Source organism: Lissotriton helveticus, chromosome 7 (genome assembly GCF_964261635.1).
Source record: "Lissotriton helveticus chromosome 7, aLisHel1.1, whole genome shotgun sequence".
Lineage (NCBI taxonomy): Eukaryota > Metazoa > Chordata > Amphibia > Caudata > Salamandridae > Lissotriton > Lissotriton helveticus.
The window spans coordinates 1,942,865,311-1,942,878,180 of record NC_136068.1 but is presented as its reverse complement, the minus strand read 5'-3'; the positions used below and the strand labels follow the sequence as shown (position 1 = coordinate 1,942,878,180).

The 12,870-nt window shown below is 43.0% G+C and overlaps 1 protein-coding gene across 1 annotated transcript in view; it reads left to right on the top strand.

Annotated features, from left to right (window-relative positions):
- The window catches only part of LOC144770950 (uncharacterized), a 64,882-nt gene extending 53,305 nt beyond the window's left edge, over positions 1 to 11,577 (top strand). The window contains exon 3 of the mRNA XM_078655788.1: positions 9,175 to 11,577. Coding sequence (XP_078511914.1) covers positions 9,864 to 11,558 — 1,695 coding nt within the window. The 5' untranslated portion in view covers positions 9,175 to 9,863 and the 3' untranslated portion in view covers positions 11,559 to 11,577. The remainder of the gene's footprint in view (positions 1 to 9,174) is intronic.
- Positions 11,578 to 12,870: the final 1,293 nt, after the last annotated feature.

Sequence of the window (12,870 nt, the reverse complement as noted above, 5' to 3'; positions counted from 1 at the left end):
CTAGGATCTCCCTGGAGGGATTTTTCTGTCTTACCGGCAAGCAGTCCATTGCCCCATTAGGTGCCATGTGACAGCCCCCTCCAATAAGCAGTTTTCCGTGTGGCCACGTGTGTAGTAGTATGTAGTCTCGCCGGGGGGTGTAAAGGGACATAATATGTAATGGTGGGGGCTCCCAATGTCTCGATAGTGTTACAAAAAGGCCATAGGAATCATGTGTGACTTTTAGTATAGTAAATGGAAAGGATTTTCGCAAGAGGATACCCACCTCTCTGGAACCTCTAGTATGGCTTGCATGTGCTACTGATTTGTAGCCCCACCTGTTGAGCGCATAAGTGGTCCCCTGTAAGTGGGTTTCCTATTGCAGGGCTATATCGGGTGAGAGGCGTTTTAAGTATTGCAGCACTACTCCCCTTTTAATTTTATCACCCAGCCCATTCACATTCCAAGAAAGGATTTTAAATATACCGGACACTTGAACCTTATTCAAAGTTTAGCTAGGGGGACTTGGAGGTCTTGGAGGAGATCCCATTTCTATCAAGAAGCAGTTGAGAGCAGCCGGGGAGTGGGAGGGGACCTTTACATAGGCTCTCAGAGCCATCTGAGAGAAGTCCTGTTCAGCTACACTCTGCTGTTTGAGACTTGTGTCCTGTAACAGTTTCACTCTGACCAACATGCTGTGCCATAAAAACATATTAAACCAACTGATATAACAATGTTCCTCCCTCCCTGCATCGTGGACTTAAATCTGCCCACCCCCCCCAACCTGGCAGAGCACATGTGTACCCCACCCCTCATTTCCTAATGTCAGGGACCATGTCCCACCCAGCCAGCCAACCACCTGTTACATGTAGAAACGCCAATGTAGAAAAAACGAAAGACGTTGGCGTGTAGACTACTCACCAGAAAGCAAAAATTGTTATCGAGAGTCAATCAGAGAATACAAAACTGAAATCAAAACTGCCCAGACCACTTATTTCTCTAACAAAATCCACCTCGCTAAATCTAAACCCAAAGAAATATTCCACATTGTAAAAAAATTAACCAAACCCCCTCCTAGCTTGCACGATACAAAATCCATAACCCACTGCAACGATATTGCTGAGTTTTTTCATCAAAAAGTTAATAACATTTACTCTACCTTTCCCCCCAGTAATATCACCTCCCTTGCCCAGTCTAACGCAGCTCTAACTACCCTCTTCCCTCAGCCACAACCTACTCTGGATCACTTCCCTCCTTTGGATCTTGCCACTCTAGAAACCATAGTTCGGAAATAAAACTGGCTCACCTGACGATCCAGCCCCGCCAGATATCTTAATGTCAGCATGTCAAATGACACTCCCAATCATCAGGGATGTACTCAATGCATCGATCACCTCCAGCACAGTTCCTTCAGCCTGGAAACGAGCCATGGTCCGCTCACTATTAAAAAAGCCTAATTTAGACCCTTTAGACTTCAGCAACTACCGGCCCATCTCCCTGCTCCCGTGGGTGAGCAAAATCTTAGAAAAATATATCAACCACCATCTGGTAAATTTCTTAGAAGACTCCCAATTGTTAGATGTCACCCAGACGGGCTTTAGACCCAAACACGGGACCGAGACTGCCCTCCTCATGGTCACGGAGGAATCCCGAAAATCCTGGATCAGGGAGGATCAGTGGCAGGGATCCTTGATCTCAGTGCAGCCTTCGACACGGTCAGCCATGACACCTTGCTGCACCATATGTCCAGCATTGGAATTAAGAACAACGCCTGGCTCTGGTTTAAATCTTTCCTGGAGGACAGATCCTTCCGAGTCTTTGACTGTGAGGTGGTGTCCACCAGCAGACCACTGAGGTGCAGAGTCACTCAAGGCTCCTCTTTAAGTCCTGCCCTTTTCAACATCTATATGAGGCCACTTTTATGAAATTGGTTTTTACATGTTTTCATGATGATTACCAGGCTCTTGTAAGATGAATATTTACACACACACTAAAAGCACACAGGGGAGTACATTTATATACATTTTTACTTTTTGTTTTGACACAGGAATTTAGGTGTCACCATAGCCTCACTATTATCATTAGTTTCTCACACTGATGGAATATGTACTCACTTTTGACAACAGTGCGTCAGTAGGTTTTATTTATATCCTGGTTTTTACAGCTAACGCGGTATTTATTTAAGGTTTTGGTATTGCTACACATAGAAGACATGTTGCTAAGGGCGCTGTTTATCGAGGTCCCATTACGTTGGAGACTGGAAAGTGGATAAAGTTTAAGAAAATTTGAATGTTGGAAGCCATCTTTAGTTTACCGGAGGTTGCAGGCTGAACAAGTAGCTGAGTCAGTTTTTTTTGTTGGTAGTACTGTCGTTATATGAAGAAGGGGCGTGTACATGCGTTGGACACGTTCGATGTAATTAGGGGCGTTCAGTTGAGATATTGGCGGTTTGAATAGCGAGGACAGAGGAACGCCGTGGGAAGAGAGTATTCGGAGTATAGAGGCAGTCAACAGGTAGTTAATCTTGTTATTCACTGCAAGTTAGAAACGCTGGCTACTGGATATTAGCGAGTGATTAAATGCCGCATTTACTTTGCAACCTCGAAAGGAAATATAGCAGCGGTTATCGCAGGAGTCGTATTCGTGCTGTAGAGAGAGGGGGCTATGGTACATATCTACAGGTGAGCACAGCAACGTATGTTTGACTTTTGAGGTTGCATTTAGTAACGGAGTCCGTATCAAATTGAGTTTGCTCTTATCTTTGCACAGTTACTTTTCAATTTGGCAGATACGAGGCACAAGTCTGCAGTGAAGGTGAGACTGTGGGTGATATATAGGCATGCAGTATGTTGCAATTGACACAGGCTTTTTTAACACATGTTTCTTTTAAGCACACGTTCTTTTATGCACATGTTATGTGACACATGTTTTTGACATGGAGTAGTCACTGGAAGATGTTAAGGAATGGTGAGCAGCACTGTTTGAATTTTTAGGTTCATGTTTCATGAGCCTGATAAACAGCATGACCACATATTTGTTGGGACCGGGCAGGTCTATCCCCTTTCTCTTTATTTAAATTCTGTATATTATACTTTGAACTACAAGTAAATGTTTTTGTTAATTACAGCATTCCCCCTGATGAAGGTTTTATACCGAAATGCATTGGGTGTTGAACATACCAGGGATTCCGCTACATTGCAATTAATGGATTGCATTTTGTGAATCTGTTTAACTTTTCTGAATATTCATGGATTGAGAAGAATTAAATCAAGAAATGAAGAACTTTGAATGAGTTGACACTTGATGGTGTACATGTGGTTACTCATAAGAATTTTGTGTTAACATACAGAACAAACACTCTCAAAGAATTTTGATACATTGAACAAGTATTAATAATGGCACCATAGAGGGCCAGTAAATAGTGCGTCTCAACCAACAGGTTCTATCTCTTTTTGTATGATTTTCCACCTGGCAGGATTTGGGATAGCACCAACACACATCTGATTGAAACGGATTAGGTTTTCAAGAGAAGTTATTCAGTTAGGAGTGCAGGTTATCTCGTTCTAAAAGATTTTTAATAACATCCCCATTCCCCTCACTCAGTCATTCTTCTGTCAGTTGAGATAACACCTTATAAGATTGGTATGGGTAGTAATGGACCACGGGTAAGCTGGCTGACTCTGACTCTTCCTTACAAGACGGGAGGTTTTGGTGTCCCAGATATGTACTTATATTATTTAACGGCACAGTGCAGTTATTCCTTTGAACTGGATTGGTGGTATTATACTAGGATATGGCGCCTCAAGGGAATATACACCTTTCTGATTCCTAGCTCGCTGTTAGTAACGGTGCTACAAGGAGAAGAGAACCACACTTCCTCTTCTAATACGGGCAAGAGCCACTAGACATTCATAAGCTCCTTAGCACTCATTTTTATATTTTACTACAAGTTATACATATGTGTTTCCACCATACATTAGTCATGCAATCACTAAAAATTGAGATCCTTGTTGTTCAGGGTTGTCGGTAGGTGTTGCTTTATTTCAGAAGACGTCACAGCCAACACGTGTTTCGTCGATAGGGAATGTAACCCTCGACTTTTTCAAGGCTATTTTCTGAAATTTATCTCTTTTTCTTCGTTGAGGTGATAATTCCAACCCTCAAAGGGGTTCTGTTAGGGGACTTTTGTTCGTGATGATATAATCCACAGGTTGTAACCAGAGTATAGGTTATCAGTATGGCAGCTTTCGCTGCAGTTTTGGGGCTTCTCTTTCGCTCCCCGCTGCCGTATGTGTGATGCATAGATGTGTGGATTATATCATCACGAACAAAAGTCCCCTAACGGAACCCCATTGAGGACAGTTATTCCTTTGCTTGGTATCATCCGGACAAACGGATCCCTTACTTCAGACCAGAGGCAGGTTTGGTGCTCCCGCAGACTTTATCCACTGTTCTACCCCAAGGGATCCAGAGGGACCCACTGGACATCCAGACGGTTTTCACCACTAGCTGGGCATGGGTGAAGCTACGGAGATTTTTGGGACTGGACCTATTGTATTCACCGGCTTTGCCGCTCCCGAACCCCTCGTGGCTTCCCATCACTGGAGAAACATTAGTACAACACGCTCTGACTAAGTTTGGGGTCCTAAGGATGGGCGATCTATTTCCGAAGGATCATGTCTTCTTGGTGGCGGAGGATGTACGGTTCCAAGACTGCTCATTCATGGACGCCTTCGTACTGCGGTGTATGCATTCCATACTTAGAGCCACTTTTCCCACATTCCCCATTGCGCCCGAACCTACTGCTCCATTAACATTAGTTATTGAAAGCGAAATGGGCGCTCATTTGATTTCTAAAATGTATAAGATGTGTGTCTTTGCCCGACCATCCGTTGATGCTAAGGCCCCCACTGCATGGGAACATGATTTAGGCCGGCCCATTTCGGACGACTTATGGGAACAGTGTTGCAGATTCACGAAGGAGGTGTCCCTCAATAGTAGGCACAACCTTCTACATTTTAAATTCCTTTGCAGAATGTACCACACACCTGTATGGTCACACAGGATAGACCCACATGGCCACATCATTGCTGGAAATGCTCTGCCTATCATGCAGATTTCGCACATCTGACTTGGACTTGTCCGAGACTACAACTGTATTGGGAACAGGTGCATGCCACACTGAGTGACATGGTCTCCTTGTCTTTGGCCCCAGCCCGGAAATTGCACTTTTGAGCTACATGATTAACTTTCCCAAAAAAGTGAGGAGGTTTGCGGCGCTTGGGTTCCTGTTGGCTAAACGAGAGATAGCATTGATGTGGGGCAAGAAACGGGCACCAACGCTGAATGCTTGGCCTCGAAGCCTAGCATATTGCAATGTGAATTGTGAAATTTATGCGTCCCTAATGCCCAGTTCCTCACGCCCGAAAGACATCTGGGGCCCTTATAGGGCGTATATTGCTGAGAAAAATAGGGATTCTGATACGCAGGTGGAGAGTGGCATTGTACCGGAAGAGGTGGGCTAAGAGAATGTTAGGTGGGAGTAACGCTCCTGGTGATATTGTATACTGTATTCATATTTATTAACCATGCCTGCCTCCTGGACACCACTGGTTCGGGAGTAATTTGCTTGTGGTTACACTCGTGACTGGGATGGCTCCCGGGTCTGTTGATCCCGAGCCAGGTGCGCTGATTGTTTGTGACTTTGTATTGCCCTGCCATCCGGACTATACCTACTGTTGCAATATGATATGTCATGTATCTCATAATACATCATTATTGTATGATAGACCGCCTGACAATGTACTGCTATAGTATTGCTTTCCTGATCATTGTGTATCAAAATTGAAAAATAAAGTTAAAAAAAAAACTGTGGCACACTTTCTTTTACTGCAATTTTTCATTGAATTCTTCTTGAAGTCTGGAGGCGCTTTAGAAGTGATGAAATCATGCTATGTTCATGTGGAATCTCGATGTTGCGGGACATGGAAGGGTTAAAGAACTTGTTTTCAGAATGGGGAGGGGGAACTCTCAAACAACACTGATTATCACTCCTCATTTAGTAGTTGAAATTTTAATGGTTTAGAATTTTATGTTGGTTAATTAGGGAAATTACAGCCCCTATTTCATTAAACCAGTGAATTGAACTCAAAATTAATTTGCTTTTATACTACTCTTGCGGCTTAATTCCAAATATTTATTCTCACCCACTTAGAAAGTTAGGCACTTAATGACACAAAAAAGATTTCTTAAATGCGTTTTGATATTGTTTCTAATCTGGAAATAAACATGTAAGGTCATAATTAAGTTTTTAAGTTGGTCAAAAATTGTTTTTGGTATGTTTATTTGCTTTTCCTATTTCCTGTCCATGCTTAAGGCAAATCAAGGAACCAGTCAAAATGTGATGCTCAGTACTTTCTGCAAATTGAAAGTAGCAGGTGAATAGGCTTATTTCTTCCTTCTGAGTCGAACGCTCATTGCTACTTGATTTTCTGCACTTTTTGATGATTAAGCGTGTACTACAGCGTCAGTCCAGTTCACAAATGCCTTGGTAACTCTGGTGCCGTTGGGCAATCCTTGTAAAAAGTATAGCCCGTTGCCACTGGAAACATGGGAAATAAATACTACTGCGAGGCCACTGAAGTCATTGTCATAATAATCTCTATTTAGTTTTATGTTAAAACAAAAAAATAACATACATGAAATATCAAACAACTACCATTAAAATCTCAACGTAGGTCTCTTCCTTACAGCATAGCCAATAGGTTTTGCCTTTGGGACCTTATAAGTGTTTAGTTATCCAGCACAATAACCTTGGTGCAACAACATCAAGTGTTGCACGGATAAACACTTATATGGTCCCAAAGGCGGGACCTATTGGCTATTCCAATGCTTGTTTCCTCTTGATGTTTTTTGCCTCATCATGCGTCTTCTCATTTCCATTCTCGATTATTCTCATATCCTTAACTTGTGTTATTTTATCTATTGTGTAATTGTTTTGTAAATTTGTGTAACTTGCTTCGATCTGATTCTCTGTAAAGCGCTCCGATACCTCCGGGTCTAGCGAACGCCATATAAAACTCTAAATAAATAAATAGTGCCAAGGTTCCAGGTTTGAATGTTCTAGTTATTGTAGGACCTTGTGCAGGAGGGAAAAGAGCATGGGGAGATTCCCTTCCGCCGCACTGTCTCCGTGGTCGTCACCTCTCCGGTCTCCCTGGCGTGGATTAAGGCCTCACCTTCTGTCTCTCCCTGAAGTGTGGTCTGCTTGCGGCTCTCTTGCTGATTGCGGCCAGCCACACCCTGCAGCATGCAGCCGCCCACCTCGTCTCAGAAGGCAGAGCCAATGTGCAGCTCCCTCCTCAGCTCCATGTAGGTTCCTGGGTCTTGAGCCCCTTGTCTTTCGCCAACGCAGCGAACGCCTCGATGTCCACGGAGGCATCCTGCATTTCTCCATCGGGTTCACAGCCACAGGGCCCTCCTCCTCACGTTAGGCCTCGCTTTGGCTGCCTGAGGCAGTCTCTCGTGTTGGGACCGATTCGGGAGTCGGGAATGCCACAAGGCCGTTCAATGTGGTGCTGGGACCCCCAACACTCTCTAATTGTGTGGCAAATGGATGATAAAGCAGATATTCAGGGATTGCGAAAAGTGTCTACTGGAGCCCGCTTAAGGTGCGGCCATCTTGGACGGCTTCAAGCCACACCCCTCACCTTTGTAGATTCTTGGGTAAGCTTGGCATCAACTGGTTCCTTCCTTATGATGACTGGTCTGTTTGATCAATTTGTTTCTCTGTTCCTTTATTCCATCCCCTGCTAGATAGTTGTACAATGTGGTCTGAAGGGAGAGGGATGTGGGTGCTTGATGTTCTAGTTTCTGGCACCCTCTGCTTTTGCGTTGGCCTAACAGCTACTCTGTGAAACTTTCTTGTTTTTGGGTTACATTCCTCCTTGTGAAGTCCCTTGTCACAAGTGCCGGATTCAGTTCTGCCTATGTATTTATCCAACCTAGATTTGTTTTGCTTCCCATTGCACTTTCAACTGTGCTTTGTGTGTGGTTTGCCTACGAGACCTTGTTTTGTCCCTTTCCTTCCGGCATCGTGTTTATGTGGGAATCCCTGTCCAACTTTTGGGCGATCCCTGAGCTCCCCACCTCTTTCATATGGCCTTTTTCATTTTATGCTGTTTCTAAGTCCATTCGGCTCTGCCCTATGCCTCTTCTGGTGACATGGACTTCTTGGCAACTAGGCTGCAGCAAAGTAAGTATGTTCATATGCTGGGCGATAACGGATTAAAAGAGTGCTGCCTCTCCTACACCTATAGTTCGGTAGCTGCCTACACTCACCGCTGTGACAGAGACAACGCCGTTTCGCTCTGTGGGAGAATTGCCACCCGCAGGACAGCCACCTCCACACACCACTCTTCTCTACGGGCCTCACACCATCATGTACTTGTCTTTTTATTGGCTTTTCCAATATCGTTGAAGTAGAATTCTTTATAATGTGGCTGCCTCTTACTTTTTAACTGTGCTGGATTTGTCCAATGCCAGACCATAAATAATGATTTCATTAACAGAGCCTTGTATATTGCTGGTCTTGTTATTCATACAGTTGGTCAGTTATTATTGGATGTATGTCAGTACAACGCGATCATTTTGATCACGGTACTTTACAACGCGGTTTTCACAACGCAAGTCGTTACAACAACTTGCGTTGGATGGTGCTGGATTGAGGATTAATTTAATTTTCTATTCCAACTCCAGCCCTTGTAACTGTAGGGAAGGTGTTGGAATAGAAAATCAAATTATTCCTTAAGCAAGAGCGCCATCCAGCGCAAGTCGTAGTAATGACTTGCGTTGTTATGGCTGCGTCGTAAAGGTCCCGCGGTGTAAACACCGCGTTGTAAAGGATGTTTCCAGTTTTTATCATGAGATCAGTAGTTCTGAAATCTGATTTTAAGCCGCCAGTGCCCTTGAGCGGACAAGATAGAGCAGCTGTGCCGGCATTAACTGTTAATTGCTTAAAGTTCTTATCTATCCTTCACAGACCTTCACCCCTACTGCCCCTATGAGGGAAGTGATTCGTACTGTAATTCTCAGCATGAGCACAGTGTCTTTATAGTGACAAGATGAGATCATTAATGCTATTTGTGTTTTATTGTACATGCAGAAACTAACGGAGCCTCTATTTTAATCAAACAGGTGTTAAAGCGGGAGCAGAAACTGGTACAGTGATGCCTCTGTTAATTCACCTGAAGAATGACACTGTTAAAAATGCAATAAAAAAGCATGTGAAGATGCACCAGAAACCGCGTTAAAAGTGACACATGGTTGAAAGCGAATCAGGAACTGAGAGGTGAAATAGCAGAATGTGAAAATGGTTTGAGTCATCCATCAAACGCGTTGTCTCATCAGGAACCACATCAGAGACGAGACAAATCTACTGGATGCTGAACTCTTTGGAGCTACATAGTTTTCCTCCCATTACCAGATTGAATTCCTACTGAAAAACTTGTGTGATTGCTAATGTGCAAAATATCTCAACCAGAAGGTAGTTCTAAATCCGAGAGAAGCATTTGATTGAGAAATTGTCAGTGCACGTAATGTAGAAGATCTTGCTAGCCACAGTCAACTGAACTTACTACGGAGCCCAGAGCTTACTTTCCACAGTTGGCAAAACGCACTAGCCACAACCAACTGACATTACTGTACACAATCAATGGAACTTGCTGTCCAAGTGCGCCGGTGCTTATTATCCACATCTGCCAGAGCCTCAGCATTCCGGGCCTATGAGCCACAGACAATAGAGATTGCTACGTTTCCTAGCGTGCTAGAGCTCTGTTGTCAGAGCGTACCATCCATTGGTGACAGAGCTTACTATCCACAATAGAATGTCTAAGAGTGAGAAAGTGTATCAGTGCTCTGAATGTGACAAAGGGTTCAGGTTTAAACACCTACTTATTGTCCATGAGAAAATACATACAGGTAACAAGCCCTTCAAGTGCTCTGAATGTGGGAAAAAGTTCAGCTACAAAATCCACCTTCGCTACCATGAGAGAATACATACAGGTTACAAGCCCTTCAAGTGCTCTGAATGTGGGAAAACGTTCAGTACTAAAGTCCACCTTTTATACCATGAGAGAACACATACAGGTTATAAGCCATACCAGTGCTCTGAATGTGGGAAAAGCTTCTGCCAGAAAGGACAGCTTTCAGTCCATGAGAGAACACACACTGGCGAGAAACCATACCAGTGCTCTGAATGCAACAATAGTTTCAGTGCAAAAGGTGGTCTGACTGAACATAAGAAAACACATACAGGGGAAAAATCTCATCAGTGCATTGAGTGCGGGAAAAGGTTCAGCCAGGTGGGAGGTCTTAAAGTTCACATCCGAATCCACACAGGAGAAAAGCCATATCAGTGCACTGAGTGTGAGAAAAAATTCTATTCAAAGAGTTCTCTTACCATACATGAGAGAATCCATACTGGGGAGAAACCCTGTCATTGCACTGAGTGTAATAAAAGCTATCGTTCTAGAGGTGACCTGAAGAAACATTTAAGAACACACAAAGGAGACAAAACATTTCAGGACAATAAATATAGGACAAACAACACTGTTCATAGAAAAACACACATAAGTGAGAAGAAACATGTTTGTTCTGAATGTGGGAAAGGATTTAGGCTTAAGAGGGGTCTTACCATCCATTTAAGAGTGCATACGGGTGAGAAACCTTATCAGTGCTCTGAATGTAAGAAAACCTTTACTCAGAAAGGAGCCCTTACTATCCATGAAAGAAAACACACAGGGGAGAAACCTTATCAGTGCTCAGAATGTAGCAAATGCTTTAGTTCTAGTGTCACGCTGAAAGTTCATGAGAAAATACATACAGGTGAAAAACCGTTTTGGTGCAGTGACTGTGGGAAAAGTTACAGTCAACCTGGAAATCTACTTATACACAAAAGAATACATGCAGGAAGAGAAAAACTACACCAGTGTACAAAATGTGGGAAAAGCTACTTTACCAAAGCCGACCTTACAAAACATGAAAAAACACATACAGATCACAAACCATGTCAGTGCACTGAATGTGGGAAAAGATTCCAAGATAAAATTAGTCTACTCCTTCATGAACGAACACATACTGGTGAGAAACCTTATCAGTGCGGTGAATGTGAGAGAAGCTTTAATAGTGTATCAAATCTTAATGTCCACAAGCGTTGTCATAATGGAGAAAAGCCTTATCAATGCACCGAATGTGGGAAATCTTTCCGTCGTAAGCACCATCTTACTAGTCACGAAAGAACACATACAGGGGAGAAACCGTATCAGTGCACTGAATGTGACAAACGCTTTAGCAAAAAATTCATACTTACTGTGCATCAGAGGACGCACACTGGCGAAAAACCTTACAGATGTACTGTATGTGAAAAAAGATTTAGCCATCTGGGAGATCTTATAAAACATGAGGGAATACATTCTGTAGATAAACGTTATAAGTGTATGGAATGTGGGAAAGGGTTTACCCAGAAAGGAGGTCTTACTTCCCATCAGAGACAACATATAAAAAAGAACCAAAAGACATGACATTCAATAAGCTACAAAATATAGGATGGAAAATGGAAGGTTGAATTTGTTTTATATTCCTCATAATACAGAACGTAAACTATTGTAATAATCAAATGCACAATCACAAAAACGGGTTACGGTGATGTCAGAAATTATGGTTCCATTTCATTTGGGGGCCCTGAAAGCACTATTGTTTTTTCTTGGTCGGTGTATATATTAATTACAATTTTACAAATCTGATAAAAAGAATTAATGTGAACATAAATTCAGCAAGGCCCTCTTTCTTTCTGACATCACCTTAACCCATTTTTACGATTGCGATTGTGCATTTAATTATTATTATAGATTTGCCTAACTTTCCGCTGGAACAGTTGTTTCTGTTGCACATGACATACCCTGGTTCCTAGTGAGTAGGGTGCCCCTTGTTCTTGTTTTCGTCATAATACAGAACAGCATCTCCAAGAATCAAGTTTGCCTTGTTGTATTTATACAAACCCTTTGACACAGGCTAGGAGACCATACCTCATGTGAAAGAACATTAGCCATGCAGCGAAAAAATCAGAAAAGGCTTCTTATTTACCTCACAATACCCAGGATATGGAATGGAAACCAAAGTCCTAGTAAACATAAAGTCTACACATTTAGAAACTTTGTATGTGTAAACTAAAGTTTGAAGGTAAATTCCCGCTGACTCATACTTCTAACTGCAGATTCCTCACTTAGTGTTTCCTCACTTTGTGAATTCTCCCAAGCACCTGACTGGATCTGGAACCTCATGCAGTAGCTCCTGCCCAGAAGTAAATGATGCCTCCAGATTCCATCACAACTCCATCGCACCTCTGGTCATGTGGACAAAGAGTTGCATAAAGGAATCATTCCTGTGCGTTAAAGGACGTTTTTTGTTTTCCTCGCCTAAAGACGAGGATCTAAAGCTCCGCTCCTGCTGGTTGAAATTTCTTAGCAAAGTTTAAAAAAAAAAAAAAAACTAGGACGCTGTTCAAGGATGTCATCCCCAAAGATGATAGATTTCAAGCCGTGCTGTGATCATTGTTATTAACCCTGGGAAAAGCACTATGCTATGCTTGCGTAGTTTGCGAAGTTTGCACTACTTTGCACTACGCGAACTACACGTAGCACAGTGCAAACACGCGTAGAGTAGCGTAGTGCAGTGGTCATTTTCTGCTCGCTCGCGGTCCTCAACTTCAAGTTGGCGACCGCGAGCAATCAAAATGACATCCCGGCGAGACTTTTTCCTCGTTCGCGATCAGCAACATCAAGATGCCGATCGCGAGCGTGGAAAATAATCCTCCTGCCGAGATTCTCAACGCGG